At 38.1% G+C, this 27,605-nt stretch overlaps 1 protein-coding gene across 8 annotated transcripts; it reads left to right on the top strand.

Moving 5' to 3' along the window:
• The first annotated feature begins 103 nt into the window (after nucleotides 1-103).
• Nucleotides 104-25,837, top strand: PSEN1 (presenilin 1). Of its 8 annotated transcripts, XR_004497826.1 has the most exons (13): nucleotides 104-167; nucleotides 2,747-2,890; nucleotides 4,613-4,651; nucleotides 7,521-7,777; nucleotides 9,158-9,299; nucleotides 12,927-12,994; nucleotides 14,615-14,835; nucleotides 16,697-16,795; nucleotides 18,135-18,218; nucleotides 19,040-19,213; nucleotides 21,236-21,354; nucleotides 21,972-22,086; nucleotides 22,166-25,837. XR_004497826.1 is itself a non-coding variant. In XM_033515006.1 (12 exons), exons 2-12 carry the CDS (start codon nucleotides 2,807-2,809, stop codon nucleotides 21,996-21,998), a joined length of 1,314 nt encoding a protein of 437 aa, XP_033370897.1. In that variant the 5' UTR covers nucleotides 104-167; nucleotides 2,747-2,806; the 3' UTR covers nucleotides 21,999-25,837. The 8 variants fall into 8 exon arrangements, 7 of the variants coding, with proteins under 7 accessions (XP_033370897.1, XP_015487174.1, XP_015487176.1 ...); XM_033515006.1 differs by having other exon boundaries at nucleotides 21,972-25,837; XM_015631688.1 differs by having other exon boundaries at nucleotides 21,652-25,837.
• The last annotated feature ends 1,768 nt before the right edge of the window (nucleotides 25,838-27,605 follow it).

The raw sequence follows: 27,605 nt of genomic DNA, 5'->3' as shown, positions 1-27,605 counted from the left end.
GTTCGGTGGGGCTGCGGTGCGGGCTGCCCCTGCAGCCCCGGGCGGCTCCTGGCCGCCGGTCGGAAGTGAGGTGGCGGCGGGGGCGGGGCGCGGGCCGGAAGCGAGCGGGGCCGGGCTGCGGGCGGCGAGGAGCCGGCGGCGGAGCGCGGGGCAGGGGCGCCGTGCAGGTCCGTCCATCGGCGGGGGGGCCGGCGCAGCCCCGGCGGGCCGGGCGGGGGCGCGGTGCCCTGACGGGCCGGGCGGCGTTGGGGGCCGGGCGCGCTGCGCCACCGGGGGCGGACCGGGCCCGGTGTTTGGCGAGCCCTGCGGCACACGCCCACGGGCCGGGGAGGGTCCCTGCCGCTCCCCTGCTGCCCACGGCGGGGCGAGGGTCGGTGCGGCTGCTCCGGGCCCTGGGCAGCTGGTGACACCGAGCGGGGTCGGGCCGTGCCTGACCCGCACCCTCAGCGCCGCGGAGGCCTCCCAGGGGCTGGGACCGCCGTGCCTCGGCTGCGGCGAGGCTGCTCCGGCCGAGGCTGGGCTGAGGGCGGAGGTGGCGGGGGTGCCCGCAAAGCAGCGGCAGCTGCTGCTCGCTTGGAGAAAGCACGGGTTAACCGCGCCGCGTTTGTCTGATCGATACGTGCTTGGATTTCTCTTCTGCGAGGAGCTTACTTGGGTGTCACCTCTGTTCAGTAGGCTAAATGTAAGCGCTTGACAGTGACAGTTGTAACTCCTGTTGTTCTGACCTAGGAAAGCCAAAGGAAGCAAGCAAGAACTTTTTTAGACAGGCTCTTTTTACATTAACAGCTTCATTAGAAAAAAAAGGCTGGGTGAGTCCTTTTTCAGGTAAAACAAACAAAGTTTTAGTTTGTGTCTATTTATGCACTGTTCATTTATAGATTTCATTCATTCATAATTGTTTCAAATACAAATTTCATTTATCTAGAAATATAAAGTTGTTTGGGCAGATGTCCTGAATCCATTTTCTGAGATCTTGAGTTTTTCAAAGAAATTTTTTTAACAAACCATAAATTTTGAGGTCTGTCATTCAAACTTTGCTGCAACTCTTCCACCATTACTCTTCCCTGTTTTCTGATTTTCTCTGCTCGTCTGTACTGAGGGTTTTCTGTTGGTGGATTTGTGGTGGCTTTCTTTACCAGTCTATAAGCAGGATTTTGTGGTTGGTGTTTCATTTTGGTTTTCTCTCCAAAATTATAATTTAATTATAATTTTGAGATGCTGCTATGTGAAAAATCTCATTTTGATAGTCCACATCTGGATGAAAACTTTCAACTTTTTGCATTGTGGAAAATTCCTTGTCACTGAGGATTATAACCAATAGCAGCCTTAAAACAGCATTGCTTCTATTCTTTAGCTCAACCAAAGAATTAGAGAAAAATTTTAAAAGTAAGAGCAATATAATTAGTATTTATTTTCATCTAATCTTACATTTAAATTACGTTTCAAATTAGACATGCCTTATTTTTAATGGCAAATGTGGAAGGGAGCTATTCTAGTGAATATTGCATCCACTTTCTTTTTCCAAACAGTTTGCATGCTCCCAGTAGACCTGTTAAATTGGTGTTGCTTTCTATTGGCTCTTCACTAAGTTAGCTACCAAAGTTAGTAAGCACTGTGCCCAAGTCATGTTAGATACATTTATTCATAAATAGAGAAACAGCTTCTGTTCTGTTTATGAAAATAGCCTTAGCTCTCTCTTTGAGTAAGATGCTGTCTTGCTACTGCCAAAAGTGAGAGGCTTTGCTTTGTCATGTCCTCTGTTGTAAGAGTTTTTCAAGATCTCTCAGTACACTAGCTGAATATACTAAAGCAGCCGAAAAATATTCTTGTTTTCTTTTCCTGGATTTGTTTTCTTCCATTTTAGTGAGTAAAATTACTGTAAAGAGTTCTGATGAGTGCTGGAATTCACACAAGGTTAGGAGCAAGAGCCACTTGGGATGGACTGGCACTCTGCCCTTGAGGCGTATTCATTGTTTATTTTTTATGTGACCAAGCCTGTGATTTGTCTAGGCCTGCTCGTTGTCACTTAATATTATGGGGTTCTTCCTGAAATGTACTTAGGTCAGTCAGACTTCCTCTTTCCCCTATGTTACGTTATCCTGTTTTGTTATGGAGCATATAGTTCGTATAGGACAGTTTTATCATCTGACTTGCTTGTGGAAGAACATATAAAGCTGTAACATAGATGTGGTGTGTTTATGTAGATGTAGCTGGTACATATAGGGAACTGAATGCATGTTAGTTCTTGAGGCTCAGCTGAAATATTGTCTTGTGTAGCACTAGGTCACTCTTGCAGCATCACAGTGTTAAAGATATGTCTAGATTCTAAATAATCAAGTGTAACTCAGTCATCCTTGAAAATTACTGTTAGATTTATCAGCAATCCAAAACAGAACAACTTGGAGCAATTGTGCTCTGTTGAGATAAAAGATGCAAGTTGTGCTCTGAGCAAGGGTGGAATGTTTCTCATTTATTGCACAAGAAGGAATGGAAAACTGTTTAAATTATTAGTTTGTTGCTGACTGATTCCTGTAGCTGATGAACTAATTTGATAACACTTAGAGGTTCTTATTTTTGTGCTGGAAAATCCCTATTATGACCTCTTAGTAGCTGTGATAGAGTTTGTTATCATGGTTAGATACAGAATGGTTGTCTTTGGTATATGTGAACACCAGAAATTGGAGTGGGGAGGGAAAACCTGGTCATGTTAAGAACAAAGGCTTTTTACACATCTCTTTCCTTTCAGCATCTCAAGAAGAAAGGTCCATTTTGTGTGGAAATAAGTGATTCCCAGAGGACTGTCCCAATGACAGAGCTGTCTGCGCATTTACCCCAGTTTCAGCATGGGCAGCTGACAGAAAACTTCCCTGATACCCACCTCAGCAACACCGTATGTAGCAAACAATTTTAGTACCTAGTAGCAGCTAAATGGGGATGAATAGTTTGTTTGAATTCATTTAATTTTTCTGAACTGTTATAGTGATAAGCAGTGCCAAAAGAAATATGCTGCAAAATATCTGATGTTCTAAACTCACTCTTATGTACAGATAAGACCTCCCCCAGTTTAAAAGTTGGTGTTGGAGTGACCAAGCCACCAAGGGGAAAAAAAAAAAGGTCAAACACTCTGGTATCAAACACTGATATTTACAGTATTTAGTGAGCTCTCTTGATCTGCCTGGCTGAGGGCTGCTTGATTCACAGGTTTCTCAGTCACAGAGTTAATTTTAGTGTAGGTAGAGCTGGAAGCCTGGGTTTTGTTATTGATATTGCTGGAGAACTGTTCCTATGCAGGAAGAACAGCTCTGTCTTGTCTTACTTGTGAATAGTTCTCAAGGTGCTCTCATGGTTCTTGAGGTTTTGAGGGAGGAAGAACTCAAAACCTGAAGTTTTATATGATTGCTTTGAAAGACCTAAGCGCATACTTGTTGCTAAAACTGTATCATTGTACCATATGTATTTTGGAAAAATCAGGTTTAGATGATCTACTTGGGTGTGGTGCCCAGGCTCTTAGCCTTGTCACACTGTTCTTTGTTCCTGCTATAGCTCTTGAATATCAGGTTTCCTTGTGGCACAGAAATGCTCTTGTAGAGGAGGCTGGGCCACTTGTAGACATGTCTATAGCAGTAATTCAATGTTCAATGAATGTTCTGCTTCAACTCTCCTATACAATCAGCAGTTTAAATAGAACTTTGAAAAATCCTCAGATAAGCATCATGCTATACCAGTAAAAATATAAAACATTTGAAAAATTAAAACAGAAAAGTGGGAACTTTCCTATTGCATCTTTTCTCCTTTTACTTCTGAGGGAATGGAAAAGGTTTCTTTTCCTCTTGGACAGGTGAGATATTAATTTTTATTGAACACTTCTGTCAGATTAAAAAGGCAGAGCTAAGTGATAAGCTGTGGGCTCACTGTCCTTACAGATAACTTGGTGGTGCTCCTCACCAGCAAAACGTTCTGTGTTCTTCTCAGTAACAGACTGTATTGATGAATAACTGCTACTTGGTTTTTCCTTTCCATGTTTAAGTAACTGTAGTTTTGATACTAAGTTATAATGATATTTCTCCCCTTTACACATCTACTTTGTTTTTGTACACACCTGCAAAAGTCCTTTCCTACTGAAGTATACTAGCTTCTGTGGCTAGCAAGTCAGCATGTGAAATCACTAAGTGCTATAATTTGCCATCTCTTCTTCTAGTCACACACAAAGAGTTCAACCCAGTCTTCAATATCTGCCACTGCATAATGACCTTTTAGCAATCAGTGGTGTATGTGAGAGCTGATGAAGTCCATGCCCACTGTCAGACATGGTGGTCTGCTCCTGATGGATAAATCTGGATTTAATAGCCAAAAACTTCATATCAAATATGCTATGTTTTTATCTTTTGGTTCAGGGGCATTGGTCTGGGTTTGCTATTAACTATTTTCCTGATAGGGAAAGAAACACTATCATTTGCTTTTGATATTGTGTATTCACCTGAAAGCGCGTAGTTCATAACTTACATTTGCTTACGGTGTTACAACAGGTGTTACTGACTTTTTAGCTTCAGAGTTTTCACTTTTAACTATGTCTGAGGAAAGTGAAGAGTCTGTTCCTTTGCTTCCACTTCAGCAAGAGTCCATGGCCTCTGCTCTGTTTAATACTGATCAGGTAGGATATAAGTGCACTTTGTTCTTTTAAGCAGTGGGGCAAGTGTATGTCACGTTTAGCTACACTGTAGTAGCCTGAAAGGACAACTTATTTTATAGCTTTAAATGCAAATGAGAGAATAACTTGATGATGCTGATCTGGTTTTCATGCACTGTGTTTTAGTGTGCAAAGGCCTTTTTTGATTGCGTCTTTGTTCCTAACTAGTGAAGGGAGTAAAATGACATATACTGGTCTAATTTCTTAAGTTTTTCTCTTTATGTTTGATATCACAGGTTTTTTGTGGTGGTGTGCTAGCTGATCAGGCTTTTCCTTTGGATGTTTTTGTGTTTGTTCTGTGAAGCTGTAGATTTTTAATTTATTTCAATATATTTCTGTTCCAGAGATAGGGTAAGTGCTCCCTCATGCAAGACTGTTATTACAGCAGAGAAAAAGTGATATGTGATTCGGCAAGCCAGTGGAAACCTAAGTACTCAGTCTGCTCTGCTTATGCAGAGTTCCAAGGCTCTGTTCATCTCCAGTGTATTGTTACTTATGATTTATCATCTTAGGCAGTTTATTTAAATGGTTATGTTTATTGTTGTAGACTGAGAGAAATGGAGTATTTTACTATCAAAGTGAAAAATGTTACATTTCTGCTCTAATCTCTACAGAAATAGGTTTAGTTGTAGCCAGCATTTCAGATTAATTAAACATGATCTCTTTATTTGCATTCTCCCATATTCCCGTCTGATTTTCAATAATTTTATATGAGGACTTTATGCAAAACACCAAATGATTAGTAATAAATTTTTCATTTAGTAAGAAGTAATTTTGAACCCAGCATCTTTTTCAGGATTATTTCAAGTTAATGGTACTAAATTCAAACTAAGGTTGAAACTGTGACTCTAAAAATCTGGTTGTGTCTTAGTTTTAATTGTTTAATTTAAACAATTTTAGTTTGGGGGTTTTTCTCCTCTTACATTCCATTTCCTCATTGAAAAATGAAACAGATTTTCTTAGAGAACAGATCTTGAAGCCCTGCTGAGGTTGATCCTGAGGATACCACAAAAAAGGGGAAAAAATAGGCAGAGCATTTGGTGCATATTGTTACTTTGTACTGCTCTGTAAAAGCAAATTTTTCATGAGTTGGGGAAGTTGTAAAGCTTCAACCTGAGCTTTTGCAGTGTCAGTATTTACAGTTCAAAGTCCAGGGACTTGTGCTCCTTAATCACTTAAGTGCTTTTAAAAATCCCTCTATGAGTTTCTGAGTGTATATTTATCATCTTGTCTTTTCTGAGGGTGGGGCTAGGAAAATTCTGTGGAGAGAATCTCTAAAACTATCACTGATTTATCAAAAAACTGCAGTGAATTAATGAGATACAAGTCAGCAGTTACATGTGGAAATGCTACTGAGATCAGGTAGTCAGACTTTATTTAACGTTGCACATTTAAGAAAAAACTACATGAGTAGAAATACTTAAGGAAAAAATCATTGGGTTATTTTCAGTGCTCTGTCTTATGTCCAGATCAATTTTATGAAAACTTGAGTGATATTTTAAAGGTTTTGCAAAAGGTATCACCCTTCAGTTTATTGTACATTTTAATCTGAAGCTGCTTTAGTGTACTTAGTCATACAGAACTGTTCTGCAGGAAGTAATGAGAAGTAATGAGAGGAATTCAGAAGAAATGAGATACTTTCGTAAGGAATCAAAAATATTTTTGTTTTATCTCCTATATTAAACCTCTTGAATTCGAACAGTAGAGCACTGATTTTGGACATGGTAATACACTAAAAAAATGAGTGGTCTGTATCAACTGTCACATTTTAGTGCTTGTTTAGAGTGTCTGGTAATGATTTTATTTTTTTGTAGTTCAGAAAAGGTAAAGCATAGATCACTCTCCCGTTGTGTTCTCTGTATATGCACACAATGTATAAAAGGTGAATGCCCCCTGCTCATGGTGCTTCTTGGAGAGGGGACAAAAAATTTGTGACACCAGGAGCCTGGAGTGCAGGCCTGATCATTTACTAATAGGTGATGTTCCCAGTTTGTGCTTTTGCTTCCATTGGAAGTTTACCACTGTCTTGGTGTTTGAATGATACACTTGATGTTTCATTGTTATACCACTCATGTTTCAGTATTAGGAAGGACAGGAAGCTCTTTTGTTTTTGTGATAAGAGTGGTGGAATTTCTTCAATATCAGTGAAAGGATATGGCAGTAGTTTCCTTGGGAAAGAAGAAAATCTGCGTGCGTGCTTAACTTACTGCACAGAAGCTTTGGGAACAAATAGTAGTCTAAAAATGGAGAATTACCTGAGTTTGATCACCATTTCTGTGTCATTCTTACTAAAAGTGTGAGAACACCATACCTCATGAAAATCCATTTTAATATAGATTCTACTTAGTATACTCTAGTGGGAGTAACACAGTAAAGGAAGTAGAGATTTTCTTGGGATTTTCATGGAGACGAGATAATAAATGTCTGTTTGGCGTTATTCTTAAGGGTCAATGCAGTTCATTCTTGTCAAGTTACAGGCATTCTGCTGTCATGCATCCTTTTACCAACTGTAGTTTGAACCAAGGGGAAAAGATGCCTTTATTCATCTTTTGAAATTCTGTTTAAAGGAAAGATGACACAGGCTCTTAGATGCAACCAGCCTACTTTTGACTGTTGATGTTTTCAATGTAAATGTTTCTAACATGACCCTGTGCTCCCATTCTTTTAATAACTGTGATGCAGTTAATTACTAATATTTAAATCCCTGCTGTAGCAAGTGTCCTTGGCAGTAAATACTATCTTACATGTTTCTTCCTCAGGGTCATCATTAGCTTCATGTGCAAGCACATGATTGTGGAGAGTTGCTGAGGAAACTGGTTTTTATGTATTGCAGAATGACAACAGTGAAAGACGTCGCCATGATAATAGCGAGCGCAGAAGAAATGACAATGCCGAGTCTGAGACTAATGGGCAGCCACAAAGCAACGTTCAGCAGGTGGTGGAGCAAGATGAAGAAGAAGATGAAGAGCTAACGCTGAAATATGGGGCAAAACATGTGATTATGCTGTTTGTGCCTGTCACGCTTTGCATGGTGGTTGTTGTTGCAACTATCAAGTCTGTCAGCTTTTATACACGCAAGGATGGACAGCTGTACGTATCGCTATTTTCCACTATCTTTTCATTGGACTTAGATAATTTTCTTTAAACTCCCAAGTCTTTTGGAATCTGATTCAAGCAGTGAACGTCCTCTTGCCTTGGTTTTCCTCTTCTCCAGTCCAAAGATAATTTTGTTTTATTCCTTCCAGAAGCCAGACTCTTCTCTTTGTGGTACTATTGGCATTTGTTGTTTGTCTAGTGACCAGTGGGGATAATATCTTGGTTGTTACTGCTTGATTCAAATCCTAGTCCTCATTTTAATACTTTATCATGCTGTGTGGTATTTATAAAATAATCTCCATCCTGAACCAAAGCCATTTCACTTGTACTATGATAGAATACAAAAGTTTTGGAAAAGGAACAAAACTACTAATGTAAATGAAATAACATATATGCCATTCTCTGGTTTGCCCATGATGTTTGATAAAAAAATTCAAATGCAAGGAGTATATAGTATATAACTTCAAGAGTTTCACTTCTGGTGAAGTTGTAGAAACTTTCCTGGCAGATGTTTCTGTAGAAGTTTTCGGGTTTTTGGTAAAACAGCAATGTTGCCAAAAAAAAGCCCCAATTCCAGTGAAAGCTGATTTGAGAGAAAGGGGGCAAAGTAAGAATACTGAGCCTGTCAAAAACTGCAGCAAGTCACTGCATAGAAATAGCAAGAAACTGCATAGAATCACAGAATGTTAAGGAGTTGGAATAGTCCTTAAAGATCACTCTAAATATTCCACTGTGAAAACATTTAGACAAAATGATTCAAAGTGTGTTTGGCTTTGAAATGTTTGTATAATAGAAGCATGTCATAAAAAATTTCAATGGAACACAAAGTTCTTCTTCACTTTAGAAGCTGTTGATGAAATTTTATTTTTTTTTTTTTTAAATTTATAAGTGTTTCCTCCCTGCCTTGCCTTCCCATCCCACAATGAAGTAGCTGCCGCAGGAGATTGTATTTTTTTAGGAAAGAGTGAGTTGAGCCTATATGTTATTTTGTTGAAATCAGCCTTTCATGAGCCTTTCATGGCCAATCCATAGGTGAAATTCCAACTGCACTGGCCAGCACATGAGTGGTAGCATGAGGGAGTGGCAGTGACACACTGTGTGGGAATAGCCATATCTCAAAGCTGTGGGCTTTGTCTGCTTTACAAAGCAGAAAACAGTAGTGATCTAGGAATGTAGAAAATGCAAGTCTTCTAAGGAATTCGAGTTTGCCTAATAAGATGCTATGCCACCTTTCAAGTTTTGTCTTAGTAGAAAATAGATGTGCTTTTACAGCTCTGAATTGAAAGATTACTGCAGTTTTGTTTGATGTTGGCCTCACATATCAGAAACATCTGTGCATTCAGTGTAATTTCAGTTGACTTTTTGTTTTTGTAGCATCTACACTCCTTTCACAGAAGAGACAGAGACAGTGGGACAGAGAGCCCTGAATTCTATTCTTAACGCAGCCATCATGATCAGTGTTATCATTGTCATGACCATCCTCCTGGTTGTGCTTTACAAATACAGGTGCTACAAGGTAAGTAGTTGTGCTAGTTTTATTTATTAGTACAGATTATTTTGAGAATGGAATAAAATGAAGGCTTATGTGAAAATAGTGGAATTGGTGATTTAATTCACCATTTCAATTTTGTGGCTTCTGTTCATTTGGCACAAAGGAGGGCAAAAGCCCAGTGCTATCAGTGCCATCTGTTCTATCAGTTAGAAATAGGGTGACACTGCTTTCTATTCTTTTGAAATTTCATGCACTGAAATCTTTCTGTGGTCAAGAAATACAAAGGACAGACTTAGTCCTATTTTGAGGGCTCCCCTCTCCCACCCTGTCCCCGGTACAGATGTCTCCCATCAGTGTGTGTGGCTGTACACACCAGGCAGTATTTGTACAGCCAACACAGAGACTCTAAGGCTCTTTTTGAAAGGCTTCAATCATGTAATGATGTCATCTAGGCAAGTCCAGGCTTAGCATAATTAATTGCAGTGCCACCTGCATGGGAGTTGTCCATGAAAATTCCTGGTTGATTTTGGTCTTAGTGATCCATTTGACAATGCTTTGCCTAATAAAACTTGTCAGTATGCAGCTAGGACCTTGAATCTGTTTCATAATTGTGAAACGTGTAGTGGGATTCAAAGGTTTGCTTCATTTCATGTTGTTTTCAAGAGGGAGCAATGGTTTTGGTCTTCCTGTCTGTGGGTGAAGCCCCTTTACAAATTTCCTGTGGAGTGTCAGGGGAAATTTTTTTTGCCTGACTCTGCATACATCATGGAATACTGATTTTTAATGTATGGACCTTCACTTTTATCAGTGTGGTGTTACATCTGAACTGACAAATTGTTCTTGTTAAACTGGCAATTCTCTTCATTCTAATGAAGTCAAATAACTACTGCACTTTAACTGGGTTCCTTGATTCTCCTCAGGTGCTGAAGGCAGCAGCTAGTCTTTACTAAGCTTTTCATATTTGTAGTTTCCTTCTTAACCTTTTAAAGCAAAGCACATTTTCCTTACAAAAATAATTATTCTACTAAAAATTAGAGTTATTAGATACCAGAAATTTCCTGTGGTTATATTTTATGCTAATTAGACCCAAAAATGAATTTGTTTTTAAATTTCTTGTCAGAGTATTTCTATCCTGCTATATCAGAATGCTGTGAAATGTAGTTACCTGTCAATGGAGTTCTATTTTACATGCAGTTCTATATGTAGATTATAGTCCAGATTATGGAGAATAGGAAATTTATAATGAAAGAACATTAGTTCTTCATCTGGTAGGATAATTTGCTTATCCTCACAATATTTTTATATCTGAAAACTTCTTTGAAGAAAGGAAATACTACTTTAGCTTTACTGTTGTTAGTTTCCTGTGGTTGTCTTGTACGTGATATGTTAAGCATGGTCCTGATTCTATCTCCTCAATCTAACTAGAAACAGCATCTTCGAAGGAGATTGTATTTGATTAACTTTTTCTTTTTAATTTATTATTCTCTGCATTCTTCGTTGTTTCAGTCTGCCTAACCAAAGTCTGACAGCTGTAGCTCATTTTAATTCTCTGCATCCTGCAGCCCTTCCTTAATTTTTATTCAGGTTGTAGCAGGTAAAGCCAAATTTGTACCAGCAATCAATTAGCATCAAAACTGTTGTTAAATGAAGAGTGGAAATTCTTTAATGAGAGGGCAGAAAACCTGTTGCGATAGCCTGCTAGGAAAACAGTGACCAAAACTTACAAGAAGTACTTTGGAAAAGTCACTTGTAAGAAAAGAGACCAGTGATCTGGAAAATGCTATAGTAAATGAGATACATACTGAGAATAAAGCAAACATCTGTGTGTAAAATGCCAACTTAGATCAACTCTTGAAACTACCTCCTCTAGTTCTGTTGACAGTAGTTACGCAAGGTGTGTGTAGAAGTTTGCTGGACTATGTCCTTGGTATTTGACACTGTCAGCATTCACTTTTTTTTTTAGGATGAAACATTACTATTCACTTTATTTTCTTATGTAACAGGAGTTTAAGAGCTTATATTACAAATACAAGAACTACAAGTAGAAGTCAGGAGATAGCTTTCTTTGCTATTTTCTTAAAGTAGTTTCAACTAATTTTACAGAGGAATAAAGTTACTCTTGTTGGTCCCTACTTAGTAGCATTACAAGCAGTTGGAAAATTTGGCTCTGTTTCAGTCAATACATACCCATATTCACCTTTGGAAAGGCTCTTTCTCCCACTTGCTGTGAGTGGTGACAGTTTGAAATACTGAGATAGATACTTTGGCAGTTTTCCCTGCAGCATCTTTACAGGCACCATGCTTATTGCATGTGGGAATTTCTTAAGTCTTTTTGAGAACATACTAGCAAAAGCCAGTCTGTTAGATTAGGAAGTTAAATGACAGTTTATTTATTTATTTGATTGAAAGTTAAATTTGAACCTCTTTTTAGAAGCAGTGTGAAGGAGGAAAATGAATGTTTCAAAAATGGCTGAAAATTTTAAAAATGCATATGAAAAATATAACAGTAGACTCAATGTACTAAATTACTAACTGTAATGGCTGGGTTCTTAATTTGTCTGAAAGTCCTGGTTGCATCATCCAAGTGTGATTCCTTTAGTTTGTGCATATGCGCTTTACTTTTAAGTTAACTTTTGCTAAATATTTTAAGAACATAAAATGCATCCTACTACATATCTTTAAGAGGAGGACAAAGAGATAACAGTTTTTTAACAGCTTCTGAACACTTTAATCTGGTGTACACATACAGCAAATTTAGCCAGTTAAATTTCCACTGATTGTATCTGTTCAAACCAGGATTCCTTATGGAGCTTTGATTTCTAGATGATTGCTCCTGATGTGTTGTCTACTTGTAATACTGGATCAGGTTTTATAAAAGAGATTCTGTGCTGAGACTTTGACAAATATATGTTCATTCTCAGTTAAGAGATGTTAAGAGTTTACTGCAGTTAAAGGGGTCTTTAATAATGTTTTTTTTCACTTTACACAATAAATACCAGAAGAGGACTTCTGTCAGTGACAAGTCTAAGTGCCTGTCATTTCCAGGTTTAAATCTTTGAGTGTCCCTGCTAAATACAGCACTGAACTGTTCTTTGTTGAATTGTTGGGCATGTGAGTCTGCTCCCATTTAAAAATCGGTGATTATGTCAGATTATGTAATTGGTGATTATGATATAGATGACTGATAGAGAAAATAAAATCCTTATATAGTCATTCGTCGATGACATTTCAGCAGATAAGCACTGAAGGTTTTTCTGGGTTCCAGCATTTAATTCTATTACTGCATTCTGAAAATTATTTGAAATGAGAACAGCACAAATGTGAATCATGTTTTCCATCTGTATTCATGCTGGATGATTCTGCTATGTTATAATGCCACTGGTACCTAAATGGTCTAAAAATATGCAAACAGTTGTTTTCAACAGAGCTAAAGAACATCTACTGAAAGTTCATAAAGCACTTAAAATTCTTAAGTGTAAAGTGAAATACACCAATGTGCATAGACTAAACATGAATGTAGCACCAACCAAAGAGATATCTTAAATCATTTTCTTTTTTTAAGCAAAAAGTAAAGTAACCTTAAAAGCATTTTAATAGATGATAAATTTCAAATAAGTCTAATAACATCTGTATTGATGTATTCTTCTCCAGGTGATCCATGGTTGGCTTATCATCTCTTCTCTTTTGCTGCTTTTCTTTTTCTCATTTATCTACCTGGGGTAAGTGAACTAAACCATTAATGTGCTATTTTTCGTGTATCATTTTAAGTATGTGTTTTAGAACTAGGCATAAGAGGAACTAAGAGGAATGATAGTAAGCTATTGCAATAAAATGTTTAGTTTTATATAGGCTGATAAGAGTACAGCCTGTATAAAGAGTGAGTGATTTAGAGGTTTATAATGCATCTGATTAGGTGCAAAAGCTGTCCATCACATCACCAGAGTAAGCACACCTTGCTTATCAGAATAAGAATATCTTGGGAGGAGCTTGTTCTGCTGGCATGTCTTCTGATAACTTAATTTTTCATTGACATATGACTCAAGGGCAGTTGTTTACCTCATGGCTTTGATTGTTAGCTGTATGTGCAAAGGCTGTTTGCATGGAAGTGGTAGAAAAGAGTCAGCTGAAAAGAATCTACTGTCTCACCAATATATATTCAGTGCTTTTATTCTCAAATTTGGATGCGTGCCCTTGTGCAGACATCAATAAAATTCTGACAAAATACTCAAAATTGTCTAAAAAGAGCAGCCTCCTGAGAGTTTGTAACTAGAATTATGTCATGAAATTATTATATTCTGTATGTTTTTATGCCACTTGATGACAAACACTTCTCTTTGAAGCAGCTTACTTAATTTGGTCTCTGGAAGGAGTATGTGGTCTTCTGTCAGTCACTGAATTTTGCTAAAAGTGATCTGTGATGCCTTTTGTGGTCAGTAGTTTCTCTAACCCTAACAGTGGCTTTTGAAATACACAGCAATTCCTTCATCCGTCCCTCCTGCCTTACAGCAGTGCTGGCTTCCTTTTGCCAGAGGTTCAGAGAGTGAGGGAGTTCATAGATCAATTACACATGATGACAGTAAGGGACATCCTGTTAACACTGTACATCTAAATGGTCAGATGACAGCTGTGCAAGACAAATTTCCTGGAGGAAATTTGCATTATTATTATTATGCAAATTATAGGGTTCTTAGTGGCTGGGTGAGTTCGTAGCAGCAGATTCTGCAAAAAGACATCACAACCATTTCTTCCTTAAGTCAGCAGGAATAATCTGTGCCTTGGTGATGACATTTTCCTATTTTGGTTTTACTTATTGAGGTTGTTAATTAGTTTATAGTATTTGGTGTGACAGGGACATGGTTTGTCCAAAAATAAAGCTTTTTACTTAAGTGTTTATGGGGAATAATAGAATAAACATGTATCTTTGAAGCTATCAAGGCATTCCACAGGCGGCATGGAAGTAGAGAAAGATCTTTGCATGCCTTTAAAGATCCATTATAACCTCACAAGTTATGATTATTCTGATTTTTATAAGTTATGAGCATAATCAAAATGACTGATTTTGCAATAATGTCATTTTCTGTCAGTTTCTCCTTAGACTGAGAAGGAAATAGAACATTAAGGAAAATTTTCGAAAAAGCAAAAGAGTTGGTGTTAAGCAAACACTGGCAAAATGAATCCTATTGTGAAGAATATTTAAGTACTAATTGGAGAAAGAATTTTGCATTTATGCCACTACATTGAACGTGAAAAATTTTAAAAAGATATTCGGAAGTTTGCATCTGTAATTTGTTTCCATTGTTTCAAGCAAATGCAGTTTATATTATTTTCCTCTTCTTTAGTGAGGTTTTTAAGACATATAATGTTGCCATGGACTACATTACGGTGGCACTCATGATCTGGAACTTTGGTGTTGTGGGAATGATTTGTATCCACTGGAAGGGTCCTCTTCGGCTCCAGCAGGCGTATCTCATTATGATAAGCGCTCTCATGGCCTTGGTGTTCATCAAGTACCTTCCTGAATGGACTGCATGGCTTATCCTGGCTGTCATTTCAGTGTATGGTAAGTGTGGGAGCAAGGTAACAGGTCCTGTGGTGGGAATTTCTTTTATTCCCTGACTTTTCCACTTGTCTGACTAGATTTTTTTTTAAAAAGTGTATGTGTATATATCATCTAGAGCAGCAGATAAGGTGATTCCAGACTTCATAAGTAAGATCATGATCCTAAACTGAGATTCAGTTCCCTGCAGCTGAAGGCTTTGTATGACTGTATGATCCTGTCTTTCTTCATGTTTCCTGGACTCTCTAGATTCTTTGGGGAGGAGAACTGAAGTAATTTAAGAGAGGAGGAGTTGAGAGAGACCATTTTGATCCTTTTTATGAGGGTGGAGAACTTTCAGCTTCTCATTTTCCCCAAGAACCTTTGGAAACCCTTGTACATTCAGAATTTAGGAGCTTGTTTTTTCTGTACAGTCCCATACAAATACAGAAATACATACAAATATGCCCAACTTACGAATTGCTCAATTTGTGGGCGTAGAAACAACAACCTGATCCATGCCTGATATATAGTGAGAAGAAGGACGGAAGAATTAAGAACACTTTATGTTGCTCAAAGTCATTTTATATTTAGAAGGATATGGTTGTGTGATCTGTTTCGTTGGCTTTTTTTTTAATTCACTGTAGTTGTGACTTACTGCTCTTTTTCAGAATGATGTCTTGAGAGAAACCTAGATGTAGTTTTTCCATAAAGCTTTAGGGGGCGATGAGCACTTGGTAAGAAGATAACTAAATAGTATCCTAAATACTGATTTAATTTCCAGGCAAGACTGAAATTCAGTTACTTAGACATAATTAAAACATTATAGCTAAGTGAAGATGTGTTCTTAATTTGAAGTTTTTGGAAGGATATAAGTGTGCTGAATGTGTGCTCTCAAAGTCACTGCTCGTGATAAAGACTGAGAATCTGTCCAGATATAATTGCAGGGGTTGATAAGATTTGATTAGCTCTTATACATCAGTGTACTCCTTAAGTGTCTCCTTTCTTCAGAGAGAGGAAAATTCTCCCTTGTGTGTATGCTCATGGATCACAAAGCACATTAAGAAAAACTTCCCATCCCCCAACCCCATTTCCACCCTTCATAAAACTGGAACAAATCTGAGTGCTCCAAGCATTCAGCCTTTACTCAGTGACAGCAAAATGAAATTACTCAAGATCAACTTCCAGGACCATGATGCAGTTGTTTTGAGTAAAGGAGATGTAAGATTTCAAAGCCTGTGACCCCACAGCAAGAATTCTTTACTTGAGTGGGACCAGCAGTGGTGCCAGGGCAGCTGGCTCAGGTGCAGAAGGCCTGCTCTGAGCAGCACAGAGCTCCTGCCTGACAGGTCAGCTGTTCCTTTCAATATCAGATGTAGTTTCAAATTGATTTAAAGACATATGGTGAGTGGACAAGTGCAAAAAGTGGTAGCAATATTAGAGCTCTCTATTTACTCCAATATGCCTGCTTCACAGAAACTAAGTAAGCCTCACCTGCTGTCTTAAAATATCCTTTGGCATTAAACTTAGGTTAGAAAAAGCTTTCCTAATAGAAGGCAAGCTTGGGTATTTCCAAGATGGTAGTTTTTTTTTAATTATTCACAGGTCAACATAAAAGCACAGGAACATTTGTAGTTATATAATATCTTAAGTGAGGAATATAATGTTTTAAAATTTGTATGCATATTACAGTAATATGTAAAATAGGTTGCATAACTAAGAATATTAAAAAGCATTGCTGTGGGATACTGAATTACGGCCAGTGGCTGTCTTCAAAATCTGTATTCAGGGTGAATTTTCTTACTTCAAGTCTCTCCAAGTGTTACAGAAAAAAAAACATAACTGTGTCTGCAGGGGTATAAGGTCTATTTGCTCTTCCTTTCAGATTTGATTGCTGTCCTGTGTCCTAAAGGTCCTCTTCGTATGTTAGTTGAAACAGCTCAAGAGAGAAATGAAACTCTCTTTCCAGCGCTTATTTACTCCTGTAAGTAAATTTTGTTAAATTCTTTAAGCTTGCAATCACCCACTCATCTGAAGCCATTTTCTCATTTTTCTGGGTTTTAATAAGATGCTTTTCAGCTGAATTCTTGATCTTGTTCACTTGGGCCTCAGTTTTCATTTCAGTATTGACTGAAAAATGGGGAACATCATCTGACTGAGGCATTTCAAGATAAAAACCAGCATGTTTTGTTCCAAACTACAAACAGGAAGCATGGTAACAAACCTTGTTTTGGATAAAGTACTATGTCCTTAGGCTGTGAATTAAGCCTGTTCAAAGGGAGCAATTGTTTCCAGAAAATATTTACCAGTTTCAGTCCTTAAATAGCCTGTGTCTTAGAATAAGAAATGTGAGAAATTACTAGAAAGAGGTAAGAGGTTTGTTTGTGTGACTGTTTTCTCAATGGCTTGTCCTTTTTGGCAGATTGTTTCTCCCTGCAGTTATGAAAAATAACCCATTGAATTAAACTTGCTGTTGTGACCTGTGTATCAATTAGTACATAATTCCACTGTTTCTCAAGTTCCATGTTGCTAGTTGTAGTCACGTGGATAACAATGGAAGAGGCTAGTCATAAGTCATTGTGCTGCTGGTGCTCCAGACAGGCCTCTATTTGGAAGCAGGAAGTGTGCTGCAGGCTGGCCACTCCAGGGACAAACTTACAGTGGAGAAAGGGGAGGACTTTCTTTTTCTGCCCCTGGTTCTTTATCTGTCACACTTGCACAGCATCAGTGAAATGCGGCGTAGCTACATACGTACTACATAGCTACATAGCTGTTGCTCTGTTTTGTGAGAGGAGAGGTTTACAACAAGAACTTGAATTAAAATACACCTTTTATATGTAACAACATTTGGTTACATCCAGATTGGAGAATTCTTTGTGATAGTGAAGGCAGAGAACAATTAACTTTGCTATGGATACTGCTTCTGAATTGACACAGCTCTGTAACAGTGTTCAGAGACCTTTTTACTTGCAGATAAAAGAACTGATTAATGAAAAAAAAATTAAAGAAATTGTTGATTTTCAGGGCCTCATATGTACAATTAATTTGTCTGGCAACAGCTGTTGCCATTTTTTTTCAAAATCTAGTAGAAATAAAATTTTATTCACCAGTTTCTATAAATGTGTAGTTGCTGGTGCTGGGTGTGTTCCAGATATTATTGTGCTTTAATGAGAGTAAAATTGCTTGTTGGAAAAGACAGTTGTATTAAAAAAAAACCAAAAACATGAGAAATGAGAAATAATGTATTGATGCTAACACTATCCCAGAATTTCATACATCTGAAGATACAATTACCTGTTGTGGCTTGGAATTTTTTTTGATAGCAACAATGATATGGCTTGTGAACATGGCTGAGGAAGATCCAGAAGCCCAACGGAAATCAAAAAACTCCACTTACGATAAAAAAGGTGAGTTTTGCTTTGACAAACCTTTGCCACTTTATTGGAATACATGTTTATGGATACTTTTAGTTTTTTAAGGGTCCCGAGTGCTGGAGAAGAGTGAACTCCTGGAGTCCTAATTAAGAATGATGAATCTGTCAGGACCTGAAAAATTGTTTACTTACTGTGCAGTTACTGTTCTTGCATTCATTTTTTTGGGATGTTGGTGTTGAAATGGCTCAATATAAAGCTATTAACTGAGCTCAACTGCTTGTCAAATTGGGATGATACAGTATGATACCAACTCATTTATATTTGTATTAGAAATATGCCTAGCCCTTTTAGCTATGCAGATAGTGTTTAAAACATGGAGTTTATTTATATATGTTACTAAAGCAGAGTGCAGTTTCTGAATTTAGCATTCTTGAAGGCATCCATGTATATGTAACTTTCAGTAAAGTTTTCTGTTTTACTGGAAAATTAAGCTGTCAATGTCAACTAAAGAAGCTAATTAGACATTAGATGAGAGTTTATTCCTTAGATTGTGATCTTGGTGAGGTCACCACAGAGCTTCCACTGTCATGTAGATGTACTTTTGAATACTAGGACTCGAGTGCAAAATGTAGGTGCTGTGACTGCAGAGTGTACATTGACTCATGATTTTTAATGTAAATATTAAAATCCTAAGTGAGGATGTCTTGTGGTTGTGTGTGTCAGTGTTAGATGTTGCTAAGTATTATGGAATACCTCTTTCTATCTTGTTCTTCTATGACCTTATATGTGGAGAGACTATCATATTTTAGAAGGCATGTTTTTGGAGGAGTCTTAAATGTCTTTTTTCCTTTGAGCTCCGGCAAACCGAACCCAGAATGAAGATGCTGACGCAGATGATGGTGGCTTTAGTCAGGAATGGCAGCAACAAAGGGACAACAGAATAGGACCCATTGAATCAACACCCGAATCACGTGCTGCTGTTCAGGCTCTACCCAGTAACTCTCAAACAAGTGAAGACCCTGAGGAACGTGAGTATGAACTCTGTCTGAAAAGCTTACCAAATCTGTAGCTAGTCAGTCAGACATCATGAGTGCACAGATGCAGGATTCTGTGAGCTATTAGCAAGCTGAAGAGATGCTCTTGCTCCTGATGAATACTGATGTACCTCATAGGAATAATGGTGTTGCTTTTAGGTAGCATTTTGTTTTGTTGCAGGAGTAATATTGTCCAAATTGCTCCTTAGCTTGATACACACACTCAAAACTTTCGTTGCACAAGCTGTTTTCAGACCATTACATGGTCAGTTGCATTAGCCTTTGTCTTTTTCATGCAGTGTTCTACTGTGAAATCACCTCTTTTGGATTTTTGGATACAGGCCTTGTAAATGGAGTCATTACCAGATATTTTTATGCCTCAAGATTAAACTGCTGTAATCCACTTGGTAGGAAGCAGTGTTTAAAACCTGATTGGAGACTAAAATGAATGCAGAATGCAACGGGCTTGGTTAGTTTTCTCCAGCATCTTGCTAAGGTGAAATATCTTTGGAAGAGTGTATGATATCAGTTACCTGACTCAGATACCTCTTTTAACAGACTCATGATTTCCAGTTGGAGTTCAAGTTGCTATTACATTTACAAAACTCTAAATACATTAGGGTGTGCCTGTCTAATAAACTGCTCTCAGTTTAGGAGATTATCAGGTACTCCTCTGTTTAAAAATACAGAGACTTCTACTTTAAGAACAGTTTCAAAATTTCATCTCAAAAAGTCCAAATTCAGCATGCTGCAAGTACTTTTTAATTTCCAGACCTTAAAAAAATAATTAAAATACAAAAAATTTAGCAAAGCACCTATTTCAGTTAATTTTTTAATTAAAACACTCATCTGGCCAGGCTAATAATTTTCTTCTTCCTGTATATACTCCTGCAGTGAGTAGTAATGATTGAGTCAAACCTGTCAGCCAGCATTAGTTCACTACAAGTCTGGAGCATCCAAGCTCCAGGAGTCTGGAGCATCTGTTTCAGCAGTTAAGGGGTGTTTTAGTGCTTAAGAGCTTTACATGAATGCTCTGTTCTAGGCATTTTATTGGAGGCCTGTTGAAAGAGAGTAGGGTTGCCTTTTTTCTCTTATGCATTTTCTCCTTTTTTTTCTTTCTTCTTTCCCCTCTCCCCCTGCCTTCATAATTAATCATACATCCACCTATGTTTTGATGTTCTTAGTTCTTGAAACTCCAAAGTGAGTGTTGGGCTGGGCTGTAGTGAGGTGGGAAAGTAATCAATAGGCCAGATGAAAATAGCTGTTCACCTGATGCTGGCCTTTCTTAATCAACATCTTGGACTAAAAGCTCAGAAAGTAAACTGCCATTCAGGAGATCTTACAGTGCTTGCCAAAATAATTGAGTATTGTGCTTCCAGAGTTGTTGCTAAGGTGGTAATTGCTATATAAAAGAATAAGAGAGAATGAATTTTCCTAAATCTCATATCTTTGTTGAGTTTTTGTCTCTGTGATGTGTTTTTGCCTCTGTGATGTGTTCTGTACTTATCCAAAAGTGCTTTTAAGAACTGCCTGCATAAGAGTTCTGTAGGAGAATTGGGAAGGCAGTGGAATATTTTGTAGCATATAGGTTTCTAACTGGCAAATAATATGTCATCTGCAAGGGCTTTAATTTTTCCCCTTCCTCAGCCAGTATAAAGGAATTGCTCTTCAGTATTTTATTGAGTATGACAAGACAACCAAAAATGGACACCTCTCCACAAATAAAATTACAGCTAAGTTTGTATATACTGCATTTATGTGTCCAGGAAAATAGGAGTATAGGCTAATTCTAATTAAAGGGTGAGTAATTAATTAGGGTAGTGTAGTGTTTCTAAGACATTTTGTTTCACAGGCGTTTATCACTTGATTCAGGAGTGGTACTAATTTTGAAAATAAAATATTGTTTTTAAGCAAGTCTTGTTAATAGTTAATATAAATATCTATTATTCTTTGATAATTATGGATGTGTAATATTAATAGACTGATACTTAATGCTGTCCTATGTTCACTTTGCAGGAGGAGTAAAGCTCGGTTTAGGAGACTTCATTTTCTACAGTGTCCTCGTTGGCAAAGCCTCTGCAACAGCAAGTGGGGACTGGAATACAACTTTAGCATGTTTTGTAGCCATATTAATTGTGAGTATAATGTAAAATTATAATAGGGATAGTTTCTGGTGTTTGTAACTGCTGCATTTTGTCTTTGATCATGTGTATTGGGTGGCCAGACTGAAAACTGGTGAGGACTTTAGCTGTGATTTTAATTGGCTGGATATCTGTCACTAAAGCCTGTAGTTTAGGAAGACATAAAACATAACCTGGAGAATTAATATTTATACATATATATGTATATATTTTATATGCCTTTTTGCTTGTCACAGTTCCCTAATTTCTCCCTATGTTTTTTGTATTTTGTTTTTTTTTCCTTCCCCTTAGGGTCTGTGCCTTACACTTCTGCTTCTTGCCATCTTTAAGAAGGCCTTACCAGCTCTTCCAATCTCCATAACCTTTGGGCTAGTTTTTTACTTTGCTACAGATAACTTGGTGCAACCCTTTATGGACCAGCTAGCATTCCATCAATTTTATATCTAGCAGACATGATGCTGAAATGGATATTTGTAGCAAATCTGGGAGGAGGAAAAATGCTTTTCCCTCAGTTCTCAAGAGAGACTGAAGTCAAATACTCAAGGTACCAAGGCGGAATCATTTCAACTTCCTCCGATGGTGATTTTTGGTTTGCTTTTTTTTTTCCTGAGACAACTGCTGCACTGGGCACCATATGAGTTTTCCTCTGTGAAAGTGGCTTCTTCCTGACGGCCAGTCTAAGCCAGGTGCTGTTATATCAGAGGTCATCTGATATACATATCTCTGGTAAGGACCACCTGTGTGAAAATTGCTAATGCTTCCACCAGCAATGTGATCTCTTACCACAGGCTGATTGTTTTCACAGCGCCAAGGGTGCTCAGGACTTCCTAGATGTTAACAGAGGAAGCTGACAAATCACATGGAATTTGTCCCTGTAACCGCTTGAAGAGAGAGAGCCCAATCTGGACTTCTTCAGCAGTGATATTTTGACAGTGGAGTCCCAGCTGTGTAACAGGAAAGGACTTCATAGCAATTCAACAAAGGGAGAAAATACTGTCACTCTAAGAGTGCTCCATGACTTCATAGCCTCTGTGCCTGAGTGCGTTTGGTTTAGTAAATTTAAAAGCTCTTTTTTTTTCCCCCCCACACTGGAACTAGAGCCTCTTCTCAGTTTTAATACTTTGTATTCTCAAGCATGGAGTGCACCTTCTGTACACCTGCTCCAGTTTATGTAGCTGCTTAAACTTGGACTGAATTATTTGGCAGTAGAGGATCATAAGGTCCTAATTTGGATCTTACATTCTAAAAGGTTAATAAACTACATTAAAAAGCAGTTTTGGGACTTACATGTTGTGCTCTTGCAAATCATTTTGCTAGAACACCATTTCAAACCCTGCGCTTGAAAATAGTCACTAACAGCACAGACTGCGTCACTGGTGGATGTTCCTTCTGTTGGCATTTTTATGAAATAAGTAGGAGTTTGCAGCAATCCCAGATGGAGTTTAGCTTGCCAGATCTAGAGATCAGCGTGCTATTAGGAGCTCTTCTATTGCATCACTGAAATTCTTGGTCGTCAAAAACGTGGTTTAGAGTTCTGTTGACCTGAGTATTGGTCACTCAGCTGTCTAACACCTCAGGCTGGCAAGGATTTTTTTTTTTGTGCAGTAACTTTATTGGTGATGATACTCAAGTTAGGTGAGGGATTGCTTAGTGTCATAGGGAACAAAATTTGTGACCCTCTTCACTTTAATTACCTCTCTCGTGAGGAACTGGTGATTGGCAAAATGAAGGACAATTCAATATCACTGAAAAGAAGATAGGAGATTTCGAACTTCTTATAAGAAGAGTCTGTTCAAACTTTAAAACTGCTAAACTCTGATTTCTTCTTCATTTGAAAGAACTCATTTATGACTAATTTCTTGGAAATGAGATGGGTGAGATGAAGTTGGTTTTGCCATAAATTCTTACTGTGTACAAGTAATGTTTTTTCTTGGGAACCATAGGGAGTAGATGGGCATTCTATTTTATTTGCATCTTGATACTGGAGTCTTTGCCACTTAGAGCAACTGTCAAAATCCTGACACTAGCTCCTTTTACTTTTTTTTCTTGGGATTTTGTTTCAGTGCCTGTAGATTCATAGGACTGAAACATCAAAATTGCTCACCACCCATTGCCCAAGTAAAGAAAGAAAGGATGTGATGTATAAATCTGCTTTAAAACCAAGAAAGGCTTTCTTTGATTGTCTTTGGTAATGTATGTCTTTTCCAGTATACTTGTTAACTGTAGTGTTAGCATTTACATTTTCATAAAATAAATTGTCTTGTCTCATCTAAAGTACTTTTATTCATCTCATTTGTGTGCTGATTTGTTGTGGATAGCATTAATAAACCAACTGTATCAGAATTGCTTACAGTTACTTTTCAAGTCAAACTTATTTGTGTTTTCTTGCTTAAATTACTGTTCCATATTTTGTTGCAATGAAGTCTGACTTAAAACAGTTTGGTTGATGAGGGTTCTAGGAATTTCTGTTATTTTTTGTTTGGTTTTTGTGTTTGGGTTTTTTTTTAACAAGACTTTGAGGTGTTTTTATACCATTGTAACTTGTCCCTTTCCTGAGCATTCTATCTAAGAAAATTCCCTTGTGTGTTTTATTTGGCATCCCAGCTATAGTTCCATTGTATAAAACAGGTTTGCTAAGAGTTGGCATCACTGGCATTTGTCTATCTGAGCTGGCTCTCAGTTAAGAGTTGTTACTTAAATGCAGCAGTAATCTCTTCTTTTTCTTTTTTTTGGCTTCAGTATGCACCAGGGGAGCATTAGCTCCATTAAGAGTTGCTTTAGAATCTGTAGAAATGTAAAAAAGCCTTTTGACATACTTGAATGGGTGTTAGATGTACAACCCAAGGAAGAGCTTGGAACCTTCCAACACTAAACTGCCAGTCTTCCACTTCCCAGAGCTGCTTCTGTCATTCCTAAGTGTTAATTTCTGAGCTAGTGTAGACTTAAAGTGGTGAATACTATAAAATTTGTATTCACAGAATTTGTTCAAGTTTGTGTTTGAATCTCAAAATGAATTTAGAAAGGAAATTGCTTTCATAGGCAGCTATATGTTAAAGTACACTGCTTATTACCAGGTCTTAGGTACAACTTCAAAAACCAGATGAAATTTTCTAGATTTGCCCTCTCAGGCCAAATCATGGTAGCTTATGCTTCAGATGAGATCTTGCAGCTAAGGATTATCTCAGAACATAGGTCCAAATAATGTTCAGCTGCCAATAGGTTTTGTTTGCATTTGGGTTGTTACTACACAAGTGTGAAGGTTGTGTCACTTTTCTCTCCTTTGTCTTGAAACACCGATCTAATTTGAGGTCATGATTCACCTTGGTTAGATTGCTGTAACTGAAAGATTTCTCATAAGTAGTCTGCATATTTGAGCGAGTTTCCATTATTATTAAATTAGTATGTTAATGACAGCACATTAAACTGTAGCTCTGAAAGAGCTGTGGTGTATCCCAAGTAGATTCATCCCTTCTATGCTCAGGCAGATGGACTGGTAACTGTTGTGTGGCTGTTCCAGTGTTCATACTTCAATACTGGCTATCCCTGTAGCTTTCTGTCCCCATTCAATAGGTCTCCTTCTTTGGCTAAGATTCAATTCAATATATAAATGAGAAGACATAATAGTTCTCCTAAAATCCAGGCACTTCCATTTGTCTCTTTTTTTTTCCTTTTTTTTTCCTTTTTTTTTTTTTTCCCCTTCTGTTTGGGGATTTAATCCAGGGCAAAGAAAGAGACCCCTGGAAGTGGGTTTTACAGGAAAGGTTTAGGATGCTGTTGTACCTGTGTGTGGCTACTATGGTCACACTCATTCAAATGCCATCTGTGTGAGGTGCATCCTGAAGGTGTAAGAATGTGATGCTGCAACACATTCAGGATAGTTCTGGATGGGTAGATGATGACTTCTTTGAGCCAAAAAAAAAATCAAGGGCTGTGCTCCACTAAAAATGGCTGATCTCCTCAATGTACAAAGCAGACACACAGGCTATTTCAGGCATGGGAGGCTGGTGCTTCTTGGATATATAGATATATATCTGTACCTATAGAGATACAGATTCATGTACTCTGGACCTGTAGATTACAACTCTTCTGCCATTAGTGTGGTCAAGGATTAAATATGCAGAAGTAAATTTTGGGTGGATGGTACTGTTCAACAAAACTTATCAAAATGCTTTATTTAAAAAAATTACTTCTGACAATGTTGTTGAAACAAGTTTAATAGACTGTGGAACATATCTGCACTGTGATTGCATCTCAGTGGTAGCTTGGTCATTGGAAATGTTGAAACATAACGGAATTCTTTTACACTCAAAGCATTTTTTGTTTCCTTTTTTACAGACACTGGTTTGTACATAACCTGAATTGAATGTGAATGTTTTTTAAACACCTTTCTGGTTCTTGATAAGATACGGTTTTGATAATTATTGCAAAATTTCCTGTATTTGTCTAATTATTAAAATAAAAGCTGCATGGATCCTGATTCATCTTGCCTTTACTACATTATTTTAAAGCCATCACTTAAAGCTCTTGGAGGCATAAGCACTGTAGTTATTTCTATTCAACATCTAATGAGTAAGATTCTTTTCTTAAGGCATTTAAGTAGCTGCTGTATTTCCTAGCAATAGAGCTTCAACTTGTTTTTGTAGAATTACTTTCTTCTAAAAGCTACTTTTTGTGTTCCTTAAAGAGTCAGTCAAAGCCTGTTGCAAAAGCACCCATAAGGTATAATTAAGGCATGAAAAATGAGATTATACTGAAACACCAGCTGGCACAATGAAGATTACCAGGAAAAATACATAGGATGTTCAGAAAGAAAACACTTCATGAACAGTGTTTTGTATAGTTATTTAGAATTGAGTTCTTATCAATATTCTTGAAATGGAGCTTTGTTTTTTTTTCATTGTTTTGAAAAATTGTTCACTGCAAAGTTCAAATTTGTTTGAGTTGACAAACTTCTATTGGATATGTTTGGTTTTTTTTTTTGGGGGGGGGCGGGGGGTAACCTTTGTTTCTGCATGAAAGACCTAGGGAGAGGTCCATCCTGACAAGTAGAAACTAAGTGCAGGTAGTAGCCTGTGTGGATGAGCAAGGAGCTCCTAACTGAGCCCAGATAGGAAGTGGAGAAGAGATGGAAGCAGGGGCAGATGACCCAAATGGAGCAGAATTGTTTTCTGATCTTGCAGGGATAGCATTAAGAAAGCAAAGGCCCCTGTAGAATTGCATCTGGCTAGAGATGTAAAGGGCAAGGAGAAAGGAGATGCGTTACAATTACGGGAAGGCATTTTACAATTATATAATGGCCAAAGGAAGACTTGGGAAATAAAGGTGCCCCTCTCCCCCAGGCCTGCTGAATGGGGGCAGGGTACCTTGTGAGAAATGGCATGGAGGAGGCTGAGGAACTTGTTGCCTCCTTTGCCTCAGTCTTTATTGGTGGGACTGGCTTTTAGGAATCCCTTATCACTGAGACCAGAGGGAAAGTCTGGAACAAGGTAGACAATCTTGGTGGAAGAGGTCAGCTTAGGGAGCTTGCAGACAAACTGGATGTACTTAAGTGTGTGAAGCCTGACAGGTTGCATACATAAGTGCTAAGGGAGATGGCTGGTGTCATTGTAAGGCCACTCTCAATAATCTTTAAATGCTCATGACAGCTGGGAGAGCCTTCTGGAAACTGGAAGAGAGCAAGTTTAAGTCCTGTCCTCAAGAGGAGCAGTGAAGAAGAATGGGGGAGCTACAGGTCATTCAGCCTTGCCCCAGTCTCTGGGAAGCTACATGGAAAATCATGCTGGAAAACACTTCCAAGTACATGAAGGACAAGAGGATGATCAGGAGTAACTAGCAGGAATTTATAAAGTGAAAATCATGCTTGACCAACCTCTTTGCTTTCCACAGTGAGCTGGCTCTCTTGCTCAATGAGGGGAGAGAAGTTGATGTTATTTATTTGGAGTCTTGTAAAGCTTTTCACACCATTTCCCATAGCCTCACCACAGACAATCAGATGAAGTGTAGATTAGATAAGGGGATAATGAAATGGGCTGAAAACTGCCCCAGTGCTCAGGCCCAGAGGGTTGTGATCAGCAGCACAGTCCAGTTGGAGGCAAATCAATGGTATATCACAGGGCTCAGTACTGAGGTCAGTGCTGTTCAGTTTATTCATTTATGATTTTAATGATGAAAAGGAGTGTTCCCTCAGCAAGTTTGCAGGCGACACAAAAATTGGAAGCAGTGGCTGATAGACCAGGTGACTATGC

This window comes from Parus major, chromosome 5 (assembly GCF_001522545.3).
Source record: "Parus major isolate Abel chromosome 5, Parus_major1.1, whole genome shotgun sequence".
NCBI classification, from domain to species: domain Eukaryota; kingdom Metazoa; phylum Chordata; class Aves; order Passeriformes; family Paridae; genus Parus; species Parus major.
Note: the sequence above shows the minus strand (reverse complement) of the source record. Positions and strands in the feature narration are given on the sequence as shown.

Bases quoted from the DNA above. Each gene is read 5' to 3' on its own strand.
- PSEN1 (XM_015631688.1), top strand. From the start codon at position 2,807: ATGACAGAGCTGTCTGCGCATTTACCCCAGTTTCAGCATGGGCAGCTG. The intron at 9,300-12,926 runs GTAAGTAGTTGT...ATTCTTCTCCAG, and splicing joins ACAAATACAGGTGCTACAAG to GTGATCCATGGTTGGCTTAT. The intron at 12,995-14,614 runs GTAAGTGAACTA...CCTCTTCTTTAG, and splicing joins TTCTCATTTATCTACCTGGG to TGAGGTTTTTAAGACATATA.